The sequence below is a fragment of the Prunus persica genome, chromosome G5 (genome assembly GCF_000346465.2).
Source record: "Prunus persica cultivar Lovell chromosome G5, Prunus_persica_NCBIv2, whole genome shotgun sequence".
In the NCBI taxonomy this organism is placed as follows: domain Eukaryota; kingdom Viridiplantae; phylum Streptophyta; class Magnoliopsida; order Rosales; family Rosaceae; genus Prunus; species Prunus persica.
This window is the reverse complement of record NC_034013.1, coordinates 442,130-470,110: the sequence shown is the minus strand read 5'-3', so window position 1 is coordinate 470,110 and position 27,981 is coordinate 442,130. Positions and strand designations below refer to the sequence as shown.

At 35.2% G+C, this 27,981-nt stretch overlaps 3 protein-coding genes and 1 non-coding gene across 5 annotated transcripts; 2 read left to right on the top strand and 2 right to left on the bottom strand.

Annotated features, from left to right (window-relative positions):
• LOC18777259 (pyrophosphate--fructose 6-phosphate 1-phosphotransferase subunit alpha) lies at positions 1-27,977 on the bottom strand. Of its 2 annotated transcripts, none has more exons than XM_020563552.1 (20): positions 27,778-27,977; positions 5,640-5,773; positions 4,812-4,984; positions 4,349-4,461; positions 4,090-4,164; positions 3,885-3,998; positions 3,730-3,797; positions 3,483-3,566; positions 3,037-3,090; positions 2,773-2,853; positions 2,575-2,668; positions 2,423-2,496; positions 2,107-2,217; positions 1,980-2,024; positions 1,842-1,898; positions 1,486-1,590; positions 1,284-1,400; positions 1,048-1,151; positions 783-948; positions 1-466 (listed from the first exon to the last, which is right to left on the bottom strand). In XM_020563552.1, the coding sequence occupies exons 2-20, from the start codon at positions 5,727-5,729 to the stop codon at positions 338-340; spliced, it is 1,854 nt and encodes a 617-aa protein (XP_020419141.1). In that variant the 5' UTR covers positions 5,730-5,773; positions 27,778-27,977; the 3' UTR covers positions 1-337. The 2 variants fall into 2 exon arrangements, with proteins under 2 accessions (XP_020419141.1, XP_020419140.1); XM_020563551.1 differs by having other exon boundaries at positions 27,786-27,977.
• Positions 14,597-16,325, top strand: LOC18776597. Its single transcript, XM_007210378.2, has 2 exons — positions 14,597-14,955; positions 15,511-16,325. Exons 1-2 carry the CDS (start codon positions 14,781-14,783, stop codon positions 16,098-16,100), a joined length of 765 nt encoding a protein of 254 aa, XP_007210440.2. The 5' UTR covers positions 14,597-14,780; the 3' UTR covers positions 16,101-16,325.
• On the bottom strand, positions 17,300-19,132 carry LOC18777451 (NHP2-like protein 1). Its single transcript, XM_007209701.2, has 5 exons — positions 18,990-19,132; positions 18,761-18,881; positions 18,558-18,661; positions 17,692-17,823; positions 17,300-17,617 (listed from the first exon to the last, which is right to left on the bottom strand). Exons 1-5 carry the CDS (start codon positions 18,990-18,992, stop codon positions 17,591-17,593), a joined length of 387 nt encoding a protein of 128 aa, XP_007209763.1. The 5' UTR covers positions 18,993-19,132; the 3' UTR covers positions 17,300-17,590.
• Positions 25,995-26,076, top strand: TRNAS-AGA. Its single transcript has one exon. It is a non-coding gene; the product is annotated as a tRNA-Ser (tRNA).

The window sequence follows — 27,981 nt, the reverse complement described above, 5'->3', positions numbered from 1 at the left end:
TATGGCAGAGGAATGAAACTCTATAACAGTGTCACATGTCTTGATCATACAGATGTAAAGAACCAAAAGTTAAACCCGGCACCTTACTAATTCACAAACATCATTTTATCCTTCCCAAAATTTGAAATACAATCCTCATAATTATTTTGCAAAAAAAGTTGCATCAAAAGGGAAAACAAACTCTGATTATTCCCATAATTTGACACTTCCAAACCTACATTTCCGCATGCTAACCAAGAAAAAAGGACATGAAGATGCCAAAGAATTTTAAAATTCAGTGTACAAAAGGCATCAACACCAGTGAAGTTCGATTGAAGAAGAGAAATTAAGTTTACTATTAAAGGGACGATTGGCCATTGATAGGAGATGAGGACATAACGGAAAGGACTTCTGTCACAGAGGCCATCACACTCAAAGCTGCTTTCAGAACCTCTTGTGAGCACCCAGGCTTTACAATAGTCCGAATCTAAAGAGAAAAGAGAGAATGGATATATCCATGAGAACTAAAGCCATGAATGCAATAGAATCCAGACCAACAAATTAAAAAGTATTCCATGCTTATAATGCAACTGAGCTGCAGAAATATTATATTTTCTATCCTCATATTCAGATTTTCAACTACATGGGACTAGCATAATTCATTGTAATTACCTAATGTGTATGTGTCAAAAAAACAAAAACAAAACAAAAAAGGAGAGAGAGGGAGGAGGAAAAGGGGCACAGAGAGAGAGAGAGAGAGAGAGAGAGAGAGAGAGAGAGAGAGAGAGTAGCATTTTGAGTACCTTGTCAAGATACTCCTGCAGTTTCTTGATACGCCCCATGTAATCCTGGTCTTCAACACATAGCGTTACAGCCTTAGAATCGGCACCAGGACCATCAAACTGAAGAGGGCCTGGATTTCTGTAGATATCATCGAGCAGGAATTTTGTAGCATTTTGTCTCAACAGCCTGCGACCAAAGTCAAAAAAGCAGTGTGAAATCAGGGGTGACTATTCTCAGATTTCCATGCTCGGGTTTCATGTAAACAAGGCCCATCTCGTGACTTACTCATATGCTTTGCCTTTCAGATCTACAGTAGCTGGATGAATAGCAGGTTTTCCAATTGAAGCAGTCCCAGGATTTTGAGACCAACGCCTAACAGTCATCATTGCCTAACAGTGTCAACCAAATGCAGTCAAAGGAGTCAGTCTCCTAAATCAATGAAAAAAACCTCAAGGAACTGAAAAGACAGGTAAGAAAATATAAATAAAAAAAATACATATATATACAAAAGAAATTCGTACTGTAATTGGAGCAGCACCACATCGCCACTTATTCACAGGATTCCTCAAGTTAGTTACAGTTGCCATGTAACCATTCAAACCAGCTGCAAGAATATGGTAGCCGATATGCCCTAGAACCTGCAAGGGCAGTTATCATATTAAAAAGAACCATAGTAATAGCACAAAGACTTAGGAGATAAAGTGGCCCTAGACAGAAACATACATATGCATAGTCACAGTCGAATTTTGATGGTAAAGACCCCCGAGCCTGATAACCGAAAAAGTGGCAGATTGCATTGAATTTCTTCCCCTTGTATGTGCCTTCTTTCTGGTCAAATAACCAAACGCATCAGCACAAAAAGTTAGAGAATAACCTATAGCAAATCAAGACTCACACTTACTCTAATTGAATAAATTTCTGCCTATGTAGAGAACAAAGATGGAAAATACAAATGAAAAATCACTTAAATTTGGACATGCAGATACAAAAATATCATCAGGAATAAAAATAAATGAAATGCAGGTCCAGTTGGTTCTCTCTGTGAGAGAGAGAGAGAGAAAGAGAGAGAGAGGTCATACCACACGTTTATTCATCTCCACCTCTACAAGATGCGCCACGAGTTTCTCTGTCTCAATCTGTGCAAGAGAGAAAAAAGATGAAGATTCTATAGATGAGTAATTCCGTTCACAAAAATAGACATATCTCCGGCCAATTACCTGGGATAGCTGCGCAGAGTCATCTGATTCAGGCAAAAGGAGCACCTGTAAACCAAAATGGACCCTATTATTCATGAAGAACAACCACATGGCAGATAGTCATACAAGTATTAATGCAAATTGGAACCTGTTTCTTGATAAAGGGTGGCAAGAATTCAAACAACGCAGATGCCCAAGGAGAAAGTTGAGAAGAAATTTTATCAGCAGAAACTCCTTGCCTATGCAACCCATGAATTTCCTGTAACGAATAAGGCTCCAGTATTAACATATAAATAAAGATAGACCAGAAATATTAAGAATAAGCAAAAATAAATAAAAACTGGTTTCCCAAGGAAAGAAAGTCCATCACATCGCATAATGCTTCTTGATTAAAGCAAAAACAAATGGGAACACTTGGGGGCGTGGGAGAGATGCAGAAAAAAAGCTATATCTGCATGAGTTACCTTCAAGAGGGCATACACTTCAGGAATGCTTTCAATAAGTCCTTCTGGTAATAGGATGACACCATGATTCTTGTCTGAACCAGATGAAATTAATTAGGATCCAGAAACATGAACCTCAACAATGACAAGAAAGCAACTGAAATTATTTGAACCTTGTGCTGCACGGGCTTCGACTGCATCGCAAATTTGCGTTGTAATGTCAAAAAGAGTTAGCTTTGATGCAGCCACCTCCTCACCAAGAATTACCTGCAAAAAGCATATTATTTGATATTGTGAAAAAGAAATCAAGAAAACTACCGGAGGTAAAACAAAATTTTAGATTAGATCAATCCCAGACAAAGAATGCTAACCAAGTTTGGGTGGGATTGGAGGGTGCACTCCAACGCAACATGTGACGCCTTCCGGCCCATGAGTCGAATAAAATAATAATACTGGAAAAACAGAGAGTTACAGAAGTTATGTTATTTATACTTTATGGGATAACGTGATCACCATAAAGAAAGGTTGTGGTGTGCAAAGATCAACATGGCATACCACCACTTGAAAGAACATAATAGAGACTGAAATGACGAGTTCACTTAGGAGAAGCAAATTATGTCAAATCAGTACATTACCTTCTCTGCAGAAAGAGCATCAGTGCAGACATTGCTGATTAGCTGGGAATTGACCTGTGTAAAGAAAAAAGAAGAAAATTCATTTCAAGATTATTCTTGTAAATGTGCACCACATAAACTAATTTTATCAAAATCCAAACAAGAATAGATGCTTAGTCTGTGACTAGTGCCAATCAATCAACCAGTCTTTCTTTTTAATAGGAAAGGAATCAACCAGTGTTATGCAAATATATGCCCTGACATACTCTCATGCTTTGAATCATACTGAGCAAACAAACATAGAGTATGATGCCAAACAAAGGACATTCACTTTTGAAGGAACTTGAGAAAACCCACCAAAAAGAGAAAAGAAAGATGATAATAAAAGGAAGTTGGTAAAGCTTCCTGATTTCTCAAGAGAGTGCCTTCCTCTTACAGATCAAATGTCAGAATCATTTGACTCATACCTTACAGATTGTATCAAAACCAACATTAGCTTCCACAAACTGGTTTTTAAGATCTCCATTCAAAGTGACAGGAACCCCAACCACCTGCACAAAAAATTGAAAGATGCGATCAAAATTCTGGCCACACATACATATAGCCAGTGAAGTTACACAAGGTGCAAGATAGAAAACTACATTAGAAGCCTAAAACTTAAACCACATTGCACATATTAAATGTAATTTAGTAAACAATAAGAATGCAAAGTACCTTTGTCTGGCATTTTGCTTCAGCAAATGTCTCTGCAAGCTGGGCAGCATCGGTATTTGATGTCACACCTTCATGAAAAGAAAACGTAAGAATTTAATTTATGTGATTTAAAAGTATATACACCAACTACCAAAATATTAAAGTATCAACCTTACCTCCAATAATGACAAGACCATCCAATTTCAAATCCTTGCATGCGGTTAGCGTGGCATTGACTTGCTCAACTGTTCTAATTTGATCTTTTGTCCTTCCCAGCAAATCATAACCACCTGGTCAAGCGCAATCATATCACAGCTCATAAGTTTTAACACTAAAAAATGAAACCCTCACACAGGAAATTATCTTCGTATCACTACATACCTTGATTTTTGTAGGTTGCAAGAATTTCATCTGTTATCTCAAGAGTTTTTTGTGCAAATAAACCTTCAGAACCACCTGTTAACAAATAAAATTGTCGTCATAAGTAATGTCAACTTCCCTGATGAGTGACATATACATGAACCCATAAAACTCCACATCAACCAATGAAATCATTTTACACATATACACAAGACAAAAAACCAATGCAAACAACAAAAGAATATAAATACAAAGACCCAAAGAAAAGAACAGAGCGTACCCAAAAACCCAAGTAAGGTGCTTTTGGGGTTGTGAACTTTAAGAGCGTTGTGGAGACCCCATATGACATTGTGTCCTCCAGGAGATTGTCTCCCACAAAAGACAACTCCCACCCTGTTCAAAAGAAAGAATTTAAATACTTAAAATGTTTAGATCCATTCAAGCCAAAGATATAACTAAAACACCACAATGCACCAAACAACCAATACTAATACATTATGGAATATAATAGGCAGATAACTCAGGGAGCAAGAAAAGAAAAAGAGAGAGAGAGAGAGAGAGAGAGAGATATGCATGCAGACACTAAATTCACACAACAAAAAGTAAAGATGGAAATTGCTGGAAATCATGGATAAGATTTAGAATTGGCAGTACAACAGCAAACAAATTATTTAACTGGTGCCATTACAATTCAAGAAAATAGTTTATTATACAACTAGTTAAAATGCAACATATGCACATACCTAAAAGGCGGATGCTCAGTAATAACCTGAGCACCAGGGACTTTTGCAGTTGCCCTGAGAAAGTGAGCCAGAGGCTGACCATAAGTGTGTGGAAAGTAGCGGCCAATGGTGTGGGCATCTGTGGGATCTAGAGATGTGGTTGTATCACCAAATTCAACCCTTACAGTAGCTCCCTGCGAAATGACAATGTATAAACATGAACTCAGTAAAAATTTCAACCGCCGGGGGTAAAAGATTCACCCCATTTAAATATAGTTGATAAATCCTAAAAATCAAAACAATTATGTTGAGAAAACGAAAAACTCCTCTAGTCAATCAGAGATTGCATAGCAAATACACTTAAATGTCTGTTCTTATTGATTGCACAGCAATCAGACACCAAGTCAAACATATATCTCTCGTTCCCGAGTTTAGACTTGACTAGTATGATAAAAGCCATAAACCCGTCCCCTTTCATGTTTAGTTCGTACTTCATATCTAAGACTATCTGTTTGATATAAACTCTAAGATCATATCACTATAAATTCAAACCTTCAAATAGCAAATCTGCAACAGTTAACGACTAGGCAAAGCAACAAGCAGACCACTTCAGTAACAAAATAAATATTCAATTCAATTCAATTCAATTCAATCTAAGGGAGTTCCATCCACCAAACTTCTACTTCTGTGTACTAATACTCAGTTAGATCTAATCATAACTGGATCTGCAACTAGACAAGTAAAAACGCGATAAAGAATTTAAGTACTGAGAAACAACTCAAACTACGGAACCAATAAATAAATAAATAAAAGGAGAAAAAAGAAGAAGCAAAGAGTAAAGAGAGGGACCTGCAGACAAGGAGGAAGCTCTGGTTGATATTGGGATCGGAATTTCTGAACATCAGAGAGCTCTCTGGGAATGCCGTAGTCTGAATCCATGGAGATGAATTGAGTGAGAGAGAAGAGAGAAGAGAGAAGAGAGAGAGAGAGAGAGAGAGAGAATTTGGTGGGTATTGAGTTTGGTGTAAAGTAGAAAAGCGCTGCTGCGTCTGGTGTCTGGTGACGGGTCTTCAAATGACGGGTTTTATAGAGTGCAAACGGGCCCGGCCATTGGCGATACTACCAACCAAAACCAAAACCTCCTGCTCTCTCAGCTCTTTCTTCTCTTATTTCCAAGTGCCCCTTCTTTTTCCATTTTATTACGACATACCCACATCCCCTATATTTTTTTCATTCACTGATTTGCCCCAACTATTTTCATTCACTGATTTCCCCTAATGCCATTCAATGCTAACCCTAACCCTTATGTTCCTCGTAATAAATGTTTTAAAAATTCTAAATTGATTATATGAATTAGCGGAATCTCACTATTCTTACAGCAATATGTGGAAATATTCTGTAAAGTAAAAAAAGCAATATGTGGAAATATTGAGAGTAAAAGTATTTTTCAAAGGAATACTACCTTCTAGAATCGTAGATATAAAAACATGATTACTGTTTTGATTTTAAGATTCGTCGATGATCTTCTTTGTAAGTTCTTTTGTATTATTGTTTGTTTAGTCTTTGACCAATGTAATATATTGGTAAATATTTAGTGATATTTTTTTTAATATCGGAATAAGTTTTAGGTTCAAAATTTAGCTTTGAGTCTCCATTGAAGTTACAAACCTCCACCATAGGAGATTGAACTATTTCCTTATGTTTTAGGATTCCTATTGACCTTTCAGTATGTGCATTGGTCACATTTTGTGTACATATTTTCTCATTTTTTTTCTTTTATAATATAGTTGTCATTTTCTAGCATGACATTAAGTTTATAACCCCGTATCTTATTTTTTTATTGGTCCCTCATCTTCTTTCCTAATACAAAAAGTTACACATAGTTTTAATAGATGAAGAAAAAGATGGACATATAGAAAGTAATACTAGATGTTTTTATATAGCATAAAAAATTAAATTTAACATAGGAGATACAAGATAATAAGACCCTAAACATTTTTATCCATCATACTAACCTTATAATGCTAATTTAACCCCTTAACCTGTGTGTTGCAGCAGTAGTTTTAAGTATATTAATTGAAATTTATAAAAAGCCAAAGACAAAAACAAGAAAGAAAAAAAAAAGTCAAAGAAGTTTAGGCTAGTGGAAAAGAGTCTCTTCGTTGTAGTTTAGACTATCGCTTGTATTAAAAAAAATAAAAAAAAATAACATTTTAAGAAGATATTTTGGGCCAATATAAGAAAGTGAGAAAAGGGAGCGAAATTTTGATGAATGCTAGATCCTCGCGGGACGGAAAATTGACTGGAAGATGGACGGGCAAGCATCTTTTGACGCACATTCGATTTGAATATGCTTGTAAGGGTATTCTTGTAAATTCAAGACAGCACCTTGTCTTACCAAACCAACTGCGTAACTGAAACAAAACAAGGACAACGGTGGACACTGGATCTGGAAAATACCTCACCTAACACTCAGCTTTGCATCTTCAATTCCTCACACACCACCTGTTTTTCTTTTAATTCTTTTCTTTTCCAGCAAATCTGCTGCATCATGTTTCTAGAGAGTTTCTATTGCTTATTTTCAAAAAAAATTATCGTGCGTGAAAAAGTAATGAGAATGAGATGTTAAGTCAAATATGTCGTTAAACAATAACATTTCCCTGTGCTGGTTGTTGCACAAGAATTCTAACAAGAGATTTGGCAAATCTTTATACAAGTTTACACAGGATTACAAATCATGCGTCTTAGAGTCCAAGACAAGTTTACATAGGATCACAAATAATACATAAGATTTATTTTCCTGAATTTACTTCTTATTTATTTTTGTCACATAATAATACAAGTAAAGTAAACATTGATATGAGATAACTGAATCGTTTCAGATTATGCTTGAGAGATATTAACCACATAATCAAAAAAGAACAAAGAAAAAAGGAAAGGACAAACTGGATAAGGACATTATCAAAATCGAATGATCAGTAACTATCCTTATCTGTATTTGGTTGGTGCAAGAATTGAAAACAATTTTTTAAAAAAAATTTCTAATTATATCCCTAAATCATAAATATAAAAAAGTACATAATTAATGCTTTCCTTGCTTACAAAAATTTGATGTTCATATATTATTTTTCATGTCAATATCGCGTGTGTTATTCGGTAAAGCTTTTAACAAATACAATGAAAAATTTGGCCATTAGATAATAGTTTAATTTAGGGGGGTGTATCCAATTCATACTTATAAAGACTTTTTTTAAGTGAGTGACTTTCATAAAGATGACAAATTCTTAAATACTTTCATAGAGTTGATAAAAGTCACTAGTAAATTGGCAAGACTTTTGCTCTAACAATTAGCCGTAAAAGTATAGAAAAGTCATTCATTTAATAAGCTTTTTAAAAGTCATTAACTTTTTGGATACCACCAAACTTTTAAATACTTTTTAAAAGTCATAACTGAATACTACAAAACTTTTAAATACTTTTTAAAATCACAATTGAATACCACTAGACTTTTATATACTCTTTAAAAGTTTAAATTGAATACCTCCAAACTTTTAAACTCTATAAAAGTCATTAAAAGTTTGAATTGGATACACCCTCCTTATATTATACTAGCCCTTGGCGCCAATTGTTTTATTTTTTATTTTTTATTTTATTTTAGAATTAAGAAAATATAACATAGGTAGTTATGTTCTATAAAAGTACGACTTATGATCTGATTTTGTTTTTATTTTTTATTTTTTTAATATGAAAAAATGTGAATTTACCATATTATCCTCATTTAATTAATAATTTCAATTCTTATGGCCAGTTTGGCATTGCTGTGCCATGAAAATAATCGCTGTTAGATTTGCTGTGAGAGAAATCAGCTGTGAGAAAAAACAGTTTGGCGTTTGGTAAAATTTTGTTAAAAGTATTGTTGGTATTGATTTTATGCATAATCAAAAAATGATTGCCACATAATCATTAAACCCAACGCCTCTTCGAAACTGATTCCTGCATAATCAAAAAATGAAAGCAGCTAATTAGCTGCTTTCCCTTATAGCTTTCTCTCACAGCAATTTTTAACAATAAGTTATTTTCTCACAGTTTACCAAACGGGTTGGACTTCTCAAAATTTTTTAAAAATCACTTATTACCCCAAATAAGCAATGCCAAACGGGCACTTAATGTTTGAATTAACTGGTATTTTGAATGTTTCACCATTTTCTACCTTTTGCTTCATATATATATATATATATATATATTCAATAATATGTAAATAAATATGCGTGTAATAAATACGTGAATTTTGTCCGTATTATTGACATTTTTGTAAAAAGTATGTATATTAAACGTGAAGAATATGTATACACGTGTATTGTATGTTTGATTTATTTTTTTAAATGTATTTTACGAAGTCTTTGAGACGTGTACAAAAAATACTTACAAACATATGTGTATAATACAAAATTGCTAACTATGCTAAGTAGTTTAAGGTGTTTAGTAAAAATAAAAGAGTGTTACTAAATGAATCCTAAAATTAACTGAGTACAGCTCTACTACAAAAGTATTTATTGAACTACTAATTTAACCATAATATAAAATGACCAAAAAAATATATATTGAATTGTTAAACAAATATAATTTTAATTAGTACACCCTACTCACCATATTCAACCCTAATGACAGGCCTAAATAGGAAAAATGTTTCTCTAGTTCCAACTATTATGAGACTTGTTAGTATTCAACAGAGTTTAGCATACTGAGGAAGTGAAAGAACCATGTTGGGAAACCATGTTGGGCAACATAATGAATGACGTTATACTGGAAGACGAGAATAGCAAAAATCTAATTAGATGGCTACTGAGGAAGGGAAAGAACCATTTTGGGAAACCTGTGGAGAATGAATAGGTTTGTGACCCCAAAAAAAGCAAAAGCAAACCCAAGGAAGTTTGGGTGAATGAGGGGTTTTCAATAGGGCTCTTCTAGGAGGGATGATTGTGAGCTTCCTACCAATTGTAACTCTACTAGTACATCCTTTTTTTTAATTCAAATTATCATGGAAATTTACTAAAAGATGAATAAGATCGTTTACATCACTAGCCAAATATCGTGGTGTTAAAGAAAACACCACTTAGCTAAACTGTCGAACTAAAACATGAATATCAAATAGGGTGTTGTGTAATAGAGTGTATTAGGTACCAAGGGTATTTTTGTAGTAAAATAGGCTAGTTGTACTTAGTTAATTTTATATTTTGATTAAAATATTATGATGTACTTAGATCATTATGATGTACTTACATAGGCTACTACCTCATATGCAGCTCTATTGCAGTATCGTGGTGTACTTAATTAATTTTAGGGTTCGTTTAGCAGCACTAAAATAAAATATCTCGATTATTTTAAAAGCAGTGGCTTTTTCACAGCAGCTTTTAAAAGATTTTTCAAAGCTACTTTCTAAAGGAGCAGAGATGAGTCTTTAGTGAATTTTTTAAATTTCCAAAATACCATCATTAATTTTTTAAAATGACACTGCCTCCACCTCCACCACCACTGCCACTACCACCATATCCTCATTCTCTTCCTCCACCACCACCACCACTACAACCCCCACCTCTTCCTTCACCTCCACTACCACCACGCTGCCACCATCACTACCACCATTGCATCCTCCTCTGCCACCATCACCACCACAACCACCACATTCTCCTCCATATGTACCACATCTCCTCCTCTTCAACCTCCACCACCACCATCATCTCCACCAACGCAACCACCATCAGGCCGCCCCCGCAACCACCACCTCCCCCACCAGCTCCACAACCGCCATCCCTACCACCACCACTACCACAACCACAACCTCCACCTTCATCGTCACCACCACCACCTTCACCTCCATCTCTTTCACCACCACATGATTAGCACATAACACTCTCAACATTATGTCTAGTTGAGTCATTATTCACAGTTACAATAGTTTTATATTAAAATTTACCAAACAGTTTTGACACTGCTTTTTGTCATATAGCACTTTAAAAATATTGTTTACCAAACATCGAGCTGCTTTACTTTACAGCTATTTATTTTCAAAGCACAACATAAACAACTTTTTTTAAAGTGACAGCAATCTCAAATTGGCCCTAAAGGCTCATTTGAGAGTGATAATGAATAACCCAATAATCACTTCTATGGAGAATCACTTATTTAAGGAGAAGCACAAGAAGGTGTTTTTCCCCATAAGCGATTAAAATCACTTAAAGTGAGAAACAAGTGGAATGTGCTTCTTCCCATAAGTGATTATGGGACCAAAAATCACTTACAAACAAGCCATAAAGAAGCGTAGTAACCACGGCCTTCAACCCCTTGTCATCAGAAAAACAGAAAAAGAAAAAAAGGTGCATGGTAAGGTGGACCCAAAATGAGTTGTTGGGCCTTGCCTTCAAGCCCCACTATACCAAAAACCCAAAAAATAGAAAAAATTTCTTGTTACAATGTGTTTGGATGAGAAAATTTAAAAGTACAAGGGAATTCATAAATAAAGGAATTTAAATTGACGGAAATTAATGTTCTAGAATTTGTAAAGTTTCTTGTATGGGTGACAGATTTAAATTACATAATTTAACCTTTATTTGTAAAAGTTATCCTTTTTAAAAACTCAATCTCTCTTGGAATTTTAGAAATGACAACTTTTAGATAGAATTTAAAATTGGAATTTATGACCTCCAAATTCCATGTTTTTTCCCACGCGGAGTTTTTAAATTTCTATATTTTTTTATCCAAACACGAGAATTGGTTCATGTCAATTTAGAAATTATGACTTTTGTCAAAATCCCAAATTTATGTCCCTCATCCAAACCATAATCTAAAATATCGATAATATCAACAAAATATTTAGGATATTATCGTTTTCTCAGGTCACATATATTTCGAAATGTATCCATACACATATCGTATAAATATCGATAATATCGGAAAATATTGATGTCGATAATTTCGCTCACACTTCAGCAATATTTTGTTGAAATATCTTTATAATATCGCAAAATATCGATGTAATGGAAAAAAAGTGGAAAAAAAAACACAAAGCACACACGCAAAGGGCATTCAAACCCTTGCCAATTTACTCATTCAACGCCTTAACCACCATGTTGCTTATGTTTTTTGTGATAATACGCAAAGGGAAACTATATGTGGTACTAAGTCACTTATGTATCTTACCGTGCAATGTATAAAGTGTAAAATATTGTAGTGAATCATTATATATAAATGATTATATATAGTGTGTTTAATCTTGTTTCATTAATTACTACATATTTTCTAAACTCACAATGTTTGTCAACTCGCTATATAACCAACTTAAATCAGTTTAACATATCATTGCAATGCTTTACCTTTCAATTTTTTGTGATAATCTAATAGATAATTGACTAAATAAACATCCTACAAAGTTTCAATAAAAATTTCCAAATTTTTCTTACAATTTAAGTGGTTTGTTTTTCAATTTTTATCGATATCGATAATATCCCGATATTTCCATCAAAATTTCCGTGTTTTTGGACTGACATTTCCGATACCATCGATATTTTAGACCTTGATGCAAACGCACGAGGGACTCTATTAAATATGAAACTTAATATGAGAATATTTGTTTGTGGGAATTTTCTGTGTATTCTTCTCTTCGTAAGAGGTCATATTTATAATACAACGGAATTTTAATGGACAAGTAAATAATAAATTACAGTAGGAAATCAAGAACTAAGGGCATGTTTATGTATCAGTAATGGAGAAAGTAAGAAATCAGAGAATTTAGGAATCGGGGAACTACTGAATCGGTATGGGAAGAATCATTCCCATTAAGCTGTTTACTAAATATATAGACTTAGCAAAGGAATATGGTTGATTCCCATTGTTATTGTTTACTAATTTGCATGAGTCAGAATCCAAATTAATTTGATAACTAAAATGTCCAAAATGTTGTCCAAACTAATTTGATTAATTTGATTATTGTTCACCACAACACATATATAATTCTCAAATTAGCTAACGAGACCAAACTAATTCTGCAGCAAACCGGTAAGGCGGTGTAAACACGAGGAATCAATATGCTGAACAAGATGAACAACAAGAGCTTAGTTCAATGATAATAGTAATAACACCTTTATCCAGAGCCAATTTCAAACAAAAAAATAAACTCCAATAAATATATATTTTTCATCTACGTAACTAGTAAACAATCAAATAATAATAACCTGCATAATCTTCATACGATTAAATACATAATCTTCATACTACTAAAAAATAGATATATAATCTCCACGAAAGTCTTTATCCATGACCGTACTTTGTTTTGTGATGAATGTGAAGACAGAAGATAGAAGAAGAAGAAGAAGAGGAAGATAGATAGATATATAGATAGATAGATAGAATGACTTTCATAGCACAAGGCGTTACTGCTGCTTCTAGGAGGTTGTGTCTGCAATGCTAATATGAAAACGAAGTTGGAGCGTCTTGGAACTTCTTGGCGTGAGTTTTTTTTTTTTTTTTTTTTTTAAGGGTTTGAGGTGTTTTGGAATTATGGTAAAGTGGTAAGGATATTTTTGGAAGTTAATAAGAGAAAACAGGAATGAGAATCGTATCGACTACTCCCCCTAGTTGATCTAATACCTAGTTTTGGGGGATGTGATTACGGATTTTGAGGTTGGGCCCACTTATTTTTTCATTCCTGATTGCAAGTAAACGCAAGGGAAGTCAGGAATGAAAATCATTCACTTTCCTTCTATATCCATTAATACGTAAACATGCCCTAAAGTAAATCAATTACAATTACAATAGGAATTCTTAGGGTGAAAAGAAAGTAACAAGTCACGCCAACACTCTCCACCCTTAAAACCCCTCGCTCTTTCATCTTTGGTCTCTCTCTAATTATCGAACCCATGACCGCGTTTCCTTACCTGCCGTACCGTGCTGCCGAAGTCAGCCGTCACGAAGAGCTCACTGCCCCCAACCCCACCGGGTAAAAGAGCTTCCTGCTTATAGGTACTCTTCTCTTTTCTTCTGTGTTCTCTTTGTCACTGAAATTGAATTAAAATTCGTTTTTGGTTCATTGATCGCTGTTTAATGTTGTTTTTGTTTTCTTTGGGTTGATTTTGTTTTTTTGTATGTCTGCAATTGAATTGACATTGACATTGATTTTTGCTGTGCTGGAAGAAGCTACCGTTTTCTCGTACCCATCACATTCATGTGAATTTCCCCACCAAGTAATTGCAGTCAGTCATTTAAGATATTTAAGAAAAAAAGTGAAGAAAAAAAAATAGACACTTCGTTTTATTTTTCTAGTCTAAGAAGTAGAAAGTTCTATGATGCCAAGGGAAGTAATCATATAAAGGTGTGATGCAATTTAAATAACAGTAAAGGATATCTGTGAATCTCACAACCTATATCATATTTATTCTGTCCTGAACAATTACAGAAAGGTATGATAGATTGAGTTCTACTTTCAGTTATTTGCATTATGTTTTCAGATTAAAAAAACACTTATCTTATGTTTATTTTAGATATTACATCTCTTTTCGTTGCTGTTTGTGTCTGTACTGTATTTGCGTTTGAAAAGGTTGTGCCCCTCTCTAAGTGCTAATTTTGTGACAGATGCTTTATTTTCATTTTATTTTTCTTTATTACTTAAAAAGGATTTCTTACTTATTTCATGCCTTGCTAAAAGAGGAGAAAAGAACAACAGAACGTGTGCATTTAGCAAGGAGGAGAAAAGAACAATAGAACGTGCGCGTATACTCAAGGCTCTATAGGTTTCTGATCAATCCATCTGAACATTTATTTCAATGTCTATATTTGTTCTTGTTCTTTGAGTAGTCCTGTGTGTTGTTGTCCTGAATGGTGTTAGTCCGTGGTGCATCTTTGCTTCCGTATTGTGGTTTATCATTTTGTAGTTGCATATATGTGTGTATCTAGTATCTTTTTACTTGCATGCCTCATCTGAGGTGAGATTTGGCATACATGATTGTGCGAATCATTCTTTCTATCATGCTATTGTCAATGGTGACTCCCTACTTTTGTGTAAAGGAACAACTCAAGAATTATTCTGAATTTCAACAATTTATGATAGTTGTTGTGACTTGCTCTGTGTGGATCCTCAAAAGAGAGGCATACTTGTACAATAAGCCTGAAAAGGGTAATCATTTACTGTTATTACAAAGAAAATAATATTTGTACTGCTGGCTTTATTGTTTAGTGGAGTTTGGCCAAGAGCATTGAGCAGAACCATACATGGGAAGGGATTTTGTACACGAGAAAACTTACAATATAATATGTATTGGACAATAGGGTTTCTAATGTTCTGTTTGCGTCAGTACTTGTCCCTTTGTTTCTTGTCACTCTTTTAAATTCCTTTAAAATTATTCTTGTTCTAATTTGGTTTCTTCTGTTCAAATGAATATAGATGAGCAAAATATTGAATGAACAACAGACTGAAAAATTCATTGGTAATCTGTCAAATTTGATTGTTTTTCTTTTTAAAATTGCTGTAATGTTGCATGTGGGTTGACTACGTGTCTCATCTTAATCACCACTATGTTTTTTTAAAACAAATGCAATTTAATTAGTTTTAGACTTGGGGTATTTTCATAGTTGTAGTTTGCTGTGGTGCTAAATATGCAATTCTGTATTTTGTAACGGAGGTAATATAATGGACATTAAATTTTGATCATGTTGCTGAATTTACATGCAGAGGGTTTTTTAGCAGCCATGGGGGCTATTTGGTCCTCCGATACAAGTCCTGACTCGCTATCATCGGACTCAACGATTCCCACTGATTCTCATGAGGCAGACTCACCACCAGTTTCATCAAATCCCAACTTGTCCCATTCAGATTCTAAAACCCCAGAAGACCAAACTCCAAAACATACTGTAGATCACCAATTGGATACCAAAACTCTAGAAGAAGAGAAGCATCAGGAAGATGAAGGCGCATTGGAAAAAGAAGAAGAGCAAGAGGAGGGAGAATGTGGCTTTTGCTTGTTCATGAAAGCTGGTGGGTGCAGGGAGAGTTTCATAGCTTGGGAAAAGTGTGCAGCAGAGTCTGAGATGAACGAGGAGGATGTTGCTGAAAAGTGCTTTGAGGTCACCGCGGCCTTGAAGAAGTGTATGCAGGCTCATCCAGATCACTATGCGCCCATATCGAGGCTTGAGAAAGCAGCTGAGGAGGAGACAGTTAAAGACAGTTTGGAAGAAGAAAAGGCTTTAAAGAGCTCGGAGCAAAATGCCACTTTGATCCATTCGAACCAGCATGGGAATCCTAGTGAAAAGCGAGACAGTTAAAGACAGTTTGGGATTTGCCTTGTCAATTTATTTATTGGCTTATTATCACAAAACGTACCTAAGGTTTACGAAACTATCAGATTGCATCCTTAATGTTTTTTTGTGTCATTCGTGGTCCTCAAGGTTAGTATGCATGATCACAAATGGTCCTTGCCATTAGGTTCCGTCAAAAACTCTGTTAGTTTGCTGACGTGGCATATATATATATCACAAAACATTCTTAAGGTTCACACACCTATTACAAATGGTCCTTACGAAATTTTTTAATTTTTTAAATTTAAAATCCATAACATTTTTGTTTTCTTTTTAAAATTTTATGAATTTAAATTATTTTAAAATATATATTATATTTTAAATACATGTGACACTATATTATTGTAGATGTGGACTCCATATATATGCCACATCAACAAACTAATGGAGTTTTTAAAAAATAATTTAAATTTTATAAAATTTAAAAATGAAAAAACTAAGGGTTTAGGGTTCATAAATAGTCCTCAAGATTAAAATCCTTCTATAAATGGTATTTTCATTTATAAATAATTTTAAAAAGAAAACTAAAATTTTATGAATTTTAAATAAAAAAATAAAAAAATAGGGACCATTTATGATAAGTGTGTGAACCTCAGGAATGTTTTGTGATATATATGTGTGTCATGTCAGCAAACTAACGGAGTTTTTGACAGAACTTAACGGCAGGACCATTTGTGATTGCACATACTAACCTTGAGGACCATGAGTTACACACAAAAACTTTAAGGATGCAATCTGATAGTTTCATAAACCTTAGGGACGTTTTGTGATAATAGTAGTACGATCTGTACATTTTCTCATCTATTTCCTAGCATGGGCGGTAAATGAGATTTCTTAAACTCCACATTTTGGAACTGCTTTTCGTTGCTGATATGAAACCGTGGTTAGAGCCATTGAGATGCATGACTAGTCAACATGTTTTTGCTAAGAGAGAAAATTACAATATGAATTCCGCGCACAACCCAACCCTAAGTAGTCATGTTATGAAGTTGTTAAGTCTTTGAATTTTCGGCCATGGTTTCATTTCAGGGTAAAATCTTGTAACCGGTAAGGCGTGCAGGTGCTAAAGCTTAACTAGTGCGAGAGATGACAGGTTTACAAGGTTGCTTCAGGTCATAGTTATTTATTTTGATCACCTCTATTTAATGACAATGCGACATCAACATGTTGCAAATGGTTATCCTCTCATGAGAATATCCATAATTTGATTTTCCCATCAGGGTTTAAAGCCAACAACGAAAAGGCAACAGAAAATAGGACAATCACAATCCGCAAGTTGTTACATAAGCTTATACTTAATAGCAACACTAATCACGATCCATGCAAATATACTTCAAAGTGAAGTTCAGAAAAACAGAAAAATTAACACAAATGCATTTCCTAGTCAACGCCTCTGAAGGCTCCCACTATTACAGTCCGAAGAGGCCCATCACACCGAATATGCATTCCAAGATAGCTTAGATAAGGAGTTTCTCAATGGCATCCTGCAATTTACACATAAAATGTTCAGTATGTAGAACCAAATCCAAGCATTAAGGAAACCTAAAACGAAGAGTACCTTGAGCTGTTGTATTTGCGACTTCAATTGACTTCCCTCATTTGAAGTAACAGAACACGCAATGACAGGTCTTGTGACACCACAGGCTCGGCCAAGTGCTTGCTTCGAAGGGACAAAAACGTAGGGAACATTCTGCCAAATTCAAATAGAACACTTGTAAAGTGCTTTAAATTGATTTAAATCACTAGGAGAATCATCCAACTAAAAAGTAAGGATTTTGAAGCTTCAATATAATAAACTAAAAAATCATGAAGAAATAAACATAAACTACTATCTTGGGCATGGTCTTTCATGTCTGCAACCAATAAGCCTTGCTTACTGAAATGCTTGCGCCAAATGGGATGCACCAGGGCTAACCTTCAAATAGGCGATTAGGTGCATCTATGTCCAGCCATAGACCACAATCCTACCAACTAGGGTAAACACCTAACTGGTCTGCTTTGGGCCAAATACAACACAACCAGTGCCACGATATATAACACAAAACAAGTATGCAATCAAACACAACCAAAGCGGTAATACCTCTCTCACTTCATTTTTGCGTGTAAAACATCAAACACTTGGAAACTACAGTAAGTAGCTCTTAACAGAGGAGAACGAATCATAATAGGACATACAATAAGCCTAAAAGGAAACATTTAATCCACAAAAGGTGAGCAAATAAAAATAGAACTTCAGAATGTCTTTGTGAAAAGCAGCAATAGTTGAATTTATTGAACTATCCTCTTATGAGAAAACGAACACAACACTCTCCCATCATCCAATAGAAAGAAAAAAAAAACCCATGTTGCAATCAAAGAATCAACGCCATTTATGACACTAAAATTTCAGTGGCATAGATATGTAACAGGAATGATGAATATTACCTTATCTTCAGCCAACAGGGGAAGGTGAAGAAGAATCTCAATCGGCTCAGTGTCACACGCCATCACTACGAACTCAGAAATACCCCTGTTCAGGGTCTTAGTCGCTGAAAAACAAAACCCATAAAACAAATGTTAAAATCTATATAAACAGATAAAAACAGAAGCAGGCAGCCATGGCATTGAAATCTGAGCATTTCACGTACCTTCATTGGCACCCTTTTTAAGCTGCTTGTAGTTAGCTGCCTGTTGAACCAGGTCGAGTATTGTGATCGTCAGCTGCGCATCGGCCAAAGGGTACGCTTTTGCGTTCACTGCCTCTCCTGTCTGCAATTACATTCATACACAAACAAATTAATAAACAAACAAATGACAAACACAATCAATCAACCATGCTCTCTAAGCTGAAAACAAAGATGAAGAGCAAGACACTACCATTGTGTGGTCGATTTCGTGGGAGTAGAGAGGCTAGGGTTTTTATGAGACGTAGGAGAGAGAGCGAGAGTCAGAGACGGAGTCGAGAAAGAGAGAGGGAGAGGGAACGGCGGTTGGATTGGATTTGACGAAGAAGAAGAAGAAAAGAGGAATTAGGGTTATAACTTATAACTTATAACCCGAATATTTCATGCGTGTATTTTTCGGGTTGGGCTTATATCACCTAAGAGCATGTACTGCGCCAGGGGTTGGCCCAGGCAAAAGGCAAAAATCAGCCCAAGTCCAGCTCCAGCGCGCGCAAAGCAGCCCGGGCAAGCTGCGGGTCCCACAAGCCCGGGCAGGCCCAAGGGCGAAAATCGATTGGGCTCGAGCCCGAGTTCAGGTGACGTCAGTATTCGCGCCAACGGTAAAAAAATTTGACTGAAGTGCGCTGACGTTGTCGTGACGTCAGCGCTGACGTCACCACCAACGGTTACATGCCACGTGTCGGCACCGGGTGGCTCCGATTGGATTTTTTTAAGAAATCCTACGGTTCTCATTTTTTTGGCCAAAAAAATTTTAAAAAAATCCTAAAAAATTCGAAAAAATTCTGAAATTTTTTTAAAAAAAATACCAAAAATGTATGTATTTTTTCCCTATAAATACCTAACCATTTTATCTACTTTCAACACCAAATCTTCATACAATTTCTTCTCCATACAATATTTTCTACTCTCCACTCACATAATTCATTTTCCACACCAAATCTCCATACAAACTCATCTCCTTCCAATATTTTTTACTCTCTACTCATATTTTCCACTTTCCACACCAATTCCATACAAACTCTTCTCCTTCCAATATTTTTTACTATCCACTCACATTTTTGTACTACTTTCCATTTGTAGAAAATAAACAAATGGCATCTTCTGTTGAAATCAGAGGCTCGTGGTCAACCCAGGAAGATATTGCGTTGTGCGAGTCTTGGGTGAACGTTAGTCATGACCCTATCACGGGTAATGAGATGAAGTTCCATCATATGTGGAGCAAAATTCATGGAGAATTTTGTCAAAGATTGGGTTCCATTCGGACCGAAATGGCTTTGTCTAGTAGATGGAAAATTCTAAACAAAGAGTTAGGGAAATGGAGAAATGCCTTGACAAAAGCAAAGGAGAACATTCGGAGCGGTGCGAATCTTTCCGATGAGGTAAAATATTTTTAATTGCCATTTTAATCAATTTAATGTAACTTTTTTTTATTGCATATTCTATTTCTTTTTTGTTGCACAATGTTTATTTTATTTTTGCATTTCCTAATTGGCTTTATTTATTTACATAATCAATTTTATTCTTGCATTTCAAAATAGTTTATAATTTCATGCATAATCTTTATTTTTGTTTTTGCATTTTCAATTTGTCTATATTTATTTACATAATCAATTTTATTCTTGCATTTCAAAATAGTTTATAATTTCTTGCATTGTATATTTTTTTAATGCACTTCCAATTATTTATTTTGAATAGATCATACAAGCACAAATGTGGTTCGGTGCCACGGGGCAAGGGAAAAAAAGTTTTGTGCATTTCCAATGTTGGGAAATTGTCAAGGATTGTTCCAGATTCAAAATTATTCCTACCGCACCCCCGGTTGTGTTGCATGAGACGCCGCTCCACGAATCGCCATCAACCGATTCGCCATTAGACTCCCCAATGGAAACGGAGTCACCACTCCCACGTCCGCCGAGACCTATTGGGAGAAAGGCGGCAAAGGCCAAGAGAGGGGCCACTTCGAACATTGATTGTGTTCAAATATTCGAGCAAATAGCTAAGAACAACTCTCTAAGATTGGAGAGAGACTTGAGGAAAGATGAAGCGGACAAGGCACGATTGGAAGCCTTTGCAATTGAAAAGCAACATGCAAAAGAAAAAGACGACGATGAAAGAGAGATGAAAATCATGGCCATGGATACGAGCCATATGTCTCCTGAAACAAAAGCCTATTGGAAGCATAAACGAAGGGATGTGATGAGAAGAAAACTTTTCCATGACGACGGACCTAGCAATACGGATTGGCTAAATGATGAAAACCATTAGATTGTATTGTTGTATTTTTTTATAATTGTTGTATTTTTTTTAAATTGTTGTATTATCCTTTAATTTGTTGTATTGTTTCTTTTTTATTCAATCAAAAAAGCATTCTATAATTGGACTACTTATTAAAAACATTTGAGCATTCCTCACAAAGATTAATTAAAAACAAACCTTCATTTATTGCAAACAACACACAAAACAAACCATACATAAAAGCATAATAATAAAAAAGACCTCGCAATAATTCCACAAAACACAACACACAAAAAGCCTTCATCCATTGTGATTGCCTTTCATCTGCCACAAGTGCTCGATCAAGTCAACTTGACGTCTTTCGTGAACATATGAAGATTGCATTTCTTGATAACGATCAATCATGGGGTTGTTGAATCGACCATCCTGAAGTAACGGTTCGGGCTCCAATGGTAGTCCATTTGGTCCTATCGGCCTTTCATATATTCTTGTCAACGCCGTGTTCATAGGATCGGGTTCAAACACCTCTGGAGCATCGTAGTCATACTCATCCTCCACAATCATGTTGTGGAGGATGATGCAAGTCATCATAATACTCCTCAGCACCTCCTCGTCTAGCATCCGAGCAGCACCCCTGATAATTGCCCAACGAGCTTGCAAGATACCGAAACACCTTTCCACGTCTTTCCTGTAACCTTCTTGAAAGGAAGCCAAGCTTCTTTCCTTCTCGGATTGGGGATTCGGAATTGTTTTCACGAATGTCGTCCACCTAGGATAAATTCCATCGGCAAGGTAGTAGGCCCCAGAGTATACGGTATTGTTGATTTGGTATGTGACCTGAGGGGAATGACCTCGCAATACCTCATCGAACACCGGGGATTGACCAAGGACATTGAGGTCATTCTGAGATCCCGCAACCCCAAAAAAGGCATGCCAAACCCAAGTGTCGAATGAAGCTACGGCCTCCAAAATGATACTTTTTTGGCCCTTCCGATTCCCATACTCTCCTTGCCACGCAGTAGGACAATTCTTCCACTGCCAATGCATGCAATCGATGCTTCCGATCATTCCTGGGAAACCTCGAGCCTCGTCTTTTTGTAGAAGCCTTTGCAGGTCCCTCGGAGTGGGTTTGCGAAGGTACTCCCTCGTGTACAAATTTTTCACTGCATCACAGAATCTCACCAAGCACTCTAGGATAGTAGATTTTCCCATCCTTGCAATCTCATCCACCTGCTCTGCAGATGCCCCATAAGTAAGCATCCGCAAAGCAGCTGTAAGTTTTTGCTCTGGGATAAGACCCAAAACTCCAACAGCATCATGCTTTTGAATGAAGTATGTGTCGTAATTACAAATATCATGCATGATTTTTTGGAACAAATGTGGCTGCATTCTATATCTCTCTCGAAACTTATGAGCAGGATATAACGAATTTGGGATAAAGTAATCCTCCAAGAGATTCTTACCCCGAGACTCTCTGCGTCTGTCCACATTCGGGGCACGACGACGATGGTGTTGGCTTGATTGATTCATCATACACACCGCCGCTACTTCAAGCATTTCTTCCTCTTCTTCATCGGCGTCCCGATCTTCTTCCTCACGTCTACGCCGGATTTCTTCCCATTCTTTCTGTTGCCTCTCCAACACCCTCCTGAAGTTTGACATTGAGAGTATAATGGGAAATTGTAAAATCTGAGAAATGAAGGAATATATCAGAGATGGTGTGAGAGGAGTGGTGTTGATGGTGTAGTTATATAGAGGGATTCAGAAGATAGAGATGACACATGGCACAATTTTAGAGGGTGAAAATCTTATCTGAAATCTGAGATCACTATTTGTAAAAAAATATCTGAAAATCTTATCAGACATGGGACACATGGCACAATTTTAGAGGGTGAAAATCTTATCTGAAATATGACATTATAATTTTTTAAAATTATCTGAAAATCTTATCTGACATGGGACACGCGGCACAATTTTAGAGGGTGAAAATTTTATCGAAAATCTGAGATTATAATTTTTATTAATGAATATCCGAAAATTTTATCTGGAATAAGACACGTGGCAACCGAGATTCACATCCGAAAATCTTATCCGAAAATTTAATTACAAAAGATTATCAAAATTAATGATTTAAAGTATTAAAAAAATAGGAAATAAAGTACAATGAATAGTAATTGCCCTAGACTTTGCCCTTGTGGGTGGAACCACAAATGGCAAGGCTGACACTATTCACGTGAATAGTGTCAGCCCTTGCTTGCCCTTGCCTTAGACTTTGCCCTAAGGGGTGGAGTTGCTCTAAGGGCATGAGATTAAGAGATATTGGGCTTATACCTTACCTAAGGGTCATATATAAGATCGATCGCATTGATTGATAGATAATGATAATTTATTTTCTAGGTATCTAAGGGTCATATATAAGGCCCTTACTATAGAATGACTTCGGATTGATTGATAGACAATGATAAGTCATTTTCTGGATATCTAAGAGCATCTTCAACTGATATGTCAAAACTGTCACATAGACATTTAACGATTAGAAATAACATCTCACATCACTCCAACCGATGTGTCAAAGATGATATGGAATGAAGGCTAAAGGTTGAGATGTTATTTTTGACATCCCAAAAGAAAGATGTCAAATGAATATTTTATTTTATTTTTTCTTTTCTTTTCTTTTTAATAAAAAATAAATCAACACTAAAATATAATAAAATAATAATTTAATTTGACATATCGGGTGGAGTGTAAAACTATGTAAGATGTCAAATTACCACATCAACCATCAAATTTAAATTTAATATTTGATATTTGACATCTCCATTGTAGATGTTCTAAGGGCTCGTTTGGTACGTCGGACTGTACTGACTAATTTCTGTCACATAGTATTAATCTATTACGGAGAGTACTGACTATTTATCCATAATATTATAAGGCGTTTGGTGCTGTTCCGGATAAATAGTCTAACTAAGTTATACTGTGTTTGGTGATGTTCCGGATAACATCAAATCATACTATTTTTAAAATAAAAAAAATCTTTGATAATTTTAATGGAAATTGAGATTCAAATGACATGAATTTTTTTTGGTAAGATTCATCTGACAAGATTTGTTTTTCAATTGTTTTTGCCAATATTTTTTTTCATATAACCCATTATCATAATTGTAGTATCTCATAAAAATTCTAACATACTCACATACGTTAATAAAAACAGTACCAAATAATGTATAATTCAAAGTGATCACATACTAAGGTGATAAGAGCAAAAGGGAAAGTTGTTCATAAACCAAACTACATCAAAGAGTGAATCACAGCTCCCTCGCCCCAAGTAAGAGAAGAACAAATGATTTTCTCATAGCACCATCCAAAGTCAGGAATGTTCTCTCATCACTTGCTTTCTCCAAAATTAGTAGTAGTGCCTTAATTTGGTCATTAATAGACAAGTCCATCTTTGCCAATTCAGCAGCAATGTCAAGTCTTGGTTCTGATCCTTTCACCAAACTATTAGTTATAATTTTCAATTGGTCAACGGACTCAGAAATCATCTCACCAAATGCTTTAGCCATTTCCTTTTGAATATCAGTACCTGCATTTCGTTTGCGGTGTCGACTGCTTGAGCTAGCTGAGTTTTATTGATTTGATTTGATCTTGGCAAAGAGGCAGAATGATCTGGTTCAACCTCAACTTCCTCATCATCATTGACATCAATGTGATGCACAAGCTCATTCATCATTTCAGTGGGAGTTGCAGACCCTCAACCAGTTGCTCGGTCCTTCCCAAATATATTCTTCAACCTATCATATATTAGACATTGTTTCCCCCTCCAACCATCAGCATCCTTGTTATGCTGCATCAAAATGGAAAAATTATAAATAAAAATAAAAGTAAAAAAAAAAAATAAGAATTACATATTACTTAACAAGTGTACTAACCTGCACATAAGTGTTCCATGCTTCATCGCTATCAACCTCAATGCATTTCAAAGAATCATTCCAAGCAAAACCACTTTTGTTAATCATGTCAAATATTATCCCATACAATTTTTTTTTTCTTCCAAAATCTCATCTTGGACTCAATATGCAGGACTACCCTTAAATCAGTATTGGGAAATTTCTCAACCAATGATTTTTCAATTTGGATCATTGTTCCAGATTTAAAGGAACCATTTTCACATCATAAACCTCGGTTGACTACATCCTCTAGTATGGTCAACAATGCTTCTTCCTCATGTGCTTTCCACACCCTTCTACTTCCTTTTGATTGACTAGACTGTCCACTCTCCATTCCTATAGCCAATATAGACAATATAATTTGCATACATATAATTAAGAAAAAAGGTTGGAAGATCAAATAAAATAAATACTAATTATCAAAATAAATAGTCTATTGCAAGCACATCCAAATAGTCTACTACAAGAAAATATAAATAAATTATATGAACTACAACTTAATGTTTGTTCCTATTCCACTCATCATACATTTGCATAGCCAGATTATTCCTCCATGCAGTCCATTGATCTGAAGGTTCAATAGTACCAAGTACATCACAAAAATATATGTGGTGTAACTATTAGAATTGTACTATGAATATTGATATGCATATGTATGTACTAGACATCAAAGTTTCCATGTACACTAAGAAGGAGAAACGAGTCTTTAAATAATACAAGTTGACACCAAACACCTGATATAGACTATTTACTTATATTCAGAGTCTAATACGGTGTACCAAACGAGCCCTCATATATAAGGCCCTCACTATAGAATGACTCGGATTGATTGATAGACAATGATAATTCACTTTCTGTGTATCTAGGCCCATGTTGTTGCTTTCATTCGATCAGCCCACATATAGGGCCATAAAGCCCAATAACTTTGATGGGTCCAAATTATAGGGTCGCTGACTTTAGGATTAAAATATAATAGAGGGAATATATAAGAAAAGTTGGAGAATAACAAACATCAAGTGGTCGTGCCGGAGTGGTTATCGGGCATGACTAGAAATCATGTGGGCTTTGCCCGCGCAGGTTCGAATCCTGCCGACCACGTTTTGATATTATTTTAAGAATTTGGAAGAGGAGAGAGATTGTGACTTGCATTTTGCTCTGTTTTGCTTCCTCTTCTTCTTCACTCATACACAATACAGTACTCTTTTTGTTTAAATTATAAACTTGTTACGTGCGTGAAACAATATTAGGTAGTAGTAGCTAGTAGGAGGTGGTGATAATAGAGAGCATTTTATTGTTACTCATGGCAAAGGGTTAACATTCAGTTTGTTTCTGTCAAGCACTTTCTCAGTAGAATTCTTTGATGGGTTCCTTTTGTTTGGGGCCTAGGCCTGCAGAAGCAAGACCATCAATTCATCTTTCATATGGGAATGGGAGGGAGGGATCGATAAAGTTATGCATGCTGATGCTGGTGCTGCTTCAAACAAATTGCAGAAAAAATAAACCAAAAAACTGCATCAAGGCTATCAAACAAATTGACTAGCTAGCCGTAAGAAAGCGTTTGTTTTGTTGCATGCCACAGTAAAACAGAAATTATGAACCTTGCTATTAACAAACAAGATACATCAATATTCAGAAAACAGAGCATTGCTTTGCTGTCATGTTCATCTTACCAGTTACCAGAGTTAAGTTGAATGATCTTTTCAATGGCATTGCAGCAAACTGATAACATAAAAATAAGAATTGCTGTTTCATTTGAAAAGGAAATTGATCTCTATCAAGGTACTATTAGGAAGAGAATAATAATTGGAAAAAAAAAAAAACAAACAAACATATTGGCATTGCAACACTTTACTTCATGTGATGCTACCCCTAATGGCCGGTGGGTATATTTGATCAAGTTCACAAACTTAGTGCTGTCTGTTGATGGTGCTGCAGTGAAGATGCGTTGCATATATAAATATTTGTCAAAACTGAGACTTGTGTTAGAAAAGAAAGAAGAAGAAGAAGAAGAAATCATCATTATAATATATATTGTGATCAATAAAATGCCTAACATAGACAATAATAAACAATATATAGGTGGAGGGGAGGGTTTGCTTGTGGGGCAGCAAAAGCACAGAATTACAAAGGCCTAGCTAGGTCTAGGTGCATATTGTTGACGTGGCTAACAAATCTTCACAACAAAAAAAAAAGTATAGCCGCCCGGCTGTACTGTTTTTCTTTTTTAAAAAGAAAAAACCGCTATGCCAATTTTTTTTTATTTTTAAAATTACAGAATACTGACTTGGATAGATGACAATGCGATTTCAAATTGTATATTTTCTGGTTCAGACGAATTTTCAATATATAGAGGTCTTATACCTCTTCATCCAATAGTTAATAAAAAGAAATATTAATTAAATCAACATAACCCAAGAGCCCCAAGGTCCAAGGACCATCTATTGAGAATTATATATATACACACTAGCCCCTTGGCACATGGGTTAGCATGTGTCAACTGGTTTTCTTTTTTGTTTTTAATTTTATTTTTAGAATTAAGAAAAGATAACATGGGTAGTTATGTTTTATAAAAGTAAGACCTATTATTTGGTTTTGTTTTTAATTTTAATTTTTTCAATATGAAAAAAAATGTGAATTTATCATATTATCCTAATTTAATTAATAATTTCAATTCTTAATGTTTGAATTAACTAAAGGTATTTTTCTGGTATTTTGAATGTTTCACCATTATCCGCCTTTAGTTTTTATATATATACATTTATTTATTTTTTCAATTTTAGGCAGAATCTGGGCCGCTTGAGAGAGAGAGAGAGAGAGAGAGAGAGAGAGAGAGAGAGAGAGAGATTTTATTTTTTATTTTTTATTTTTTCAATTTTTCAATTAATATTTTATTACACGTAAGCAAAAATATGGACCCTATAAATGACATGTCGTCACTTAACAGATCTTCTAACGGTAGAACCACATTGCAACAAATTTTAAATATGGAGATACCTCATTGTT

Excerpts from the sequence above, each read along its gene's own strand:
- LOC18777259 (XM_020563552.1), bottom strand. The coding sequence starts at position 5,729 with ATGGATTCAGACTACGGCATTCCCAGAGAGCTCTCTGATGTTCAGAAA. Across the intron at positions 4,462-4,811 it reads ACTGAGCATCCGCCTTTTAG|GGTGGGAGTTGTCTTTTGTG; the intron begins GTATGTGCATAT and ends TCTTTTGAACAG. Across the intron at positions 2,854-3,036 it reads ATGCTCTTTCTGCAGAGAAG|TATTATTATTTTATTCGACT; the intron begins GTAATGTACTGA and ends CTGTTTTTCCAG.
- LOC18776597 (XM_007210378.2), top strand. The coding sequence starts at position 14,781 with ATGATTGTGCGAATCATTCTTTCTATCATGCTATTGTCAATGGTGACT. Across the intron at positions 14,956-15,510 it reads GTACAATAAGCCTGAAAAGG|AGGGTTTTTTAGCAGCCATG; the intron begins GTAATCATTTAC and ends ATTTACATGCAG.
- LOC18777451 (XM_007209701.2), bottom strand. Across the intron at positions 18,662-18,760 it reads TAAAAAGGGTGCCAATGAAG|CGACTAAGACCCTGAACAGG; the intron begins GTACGTGAAATG and ends TTTGTTTTTCAG. Across the intron at positions 17,824-18,557 it reads CCCTGTTGGCTGAAGATAAG|AATGTTCCCTACGTTTTTGT; the intron begins GTAATATTCATC and ends TGAATTTGGCAG.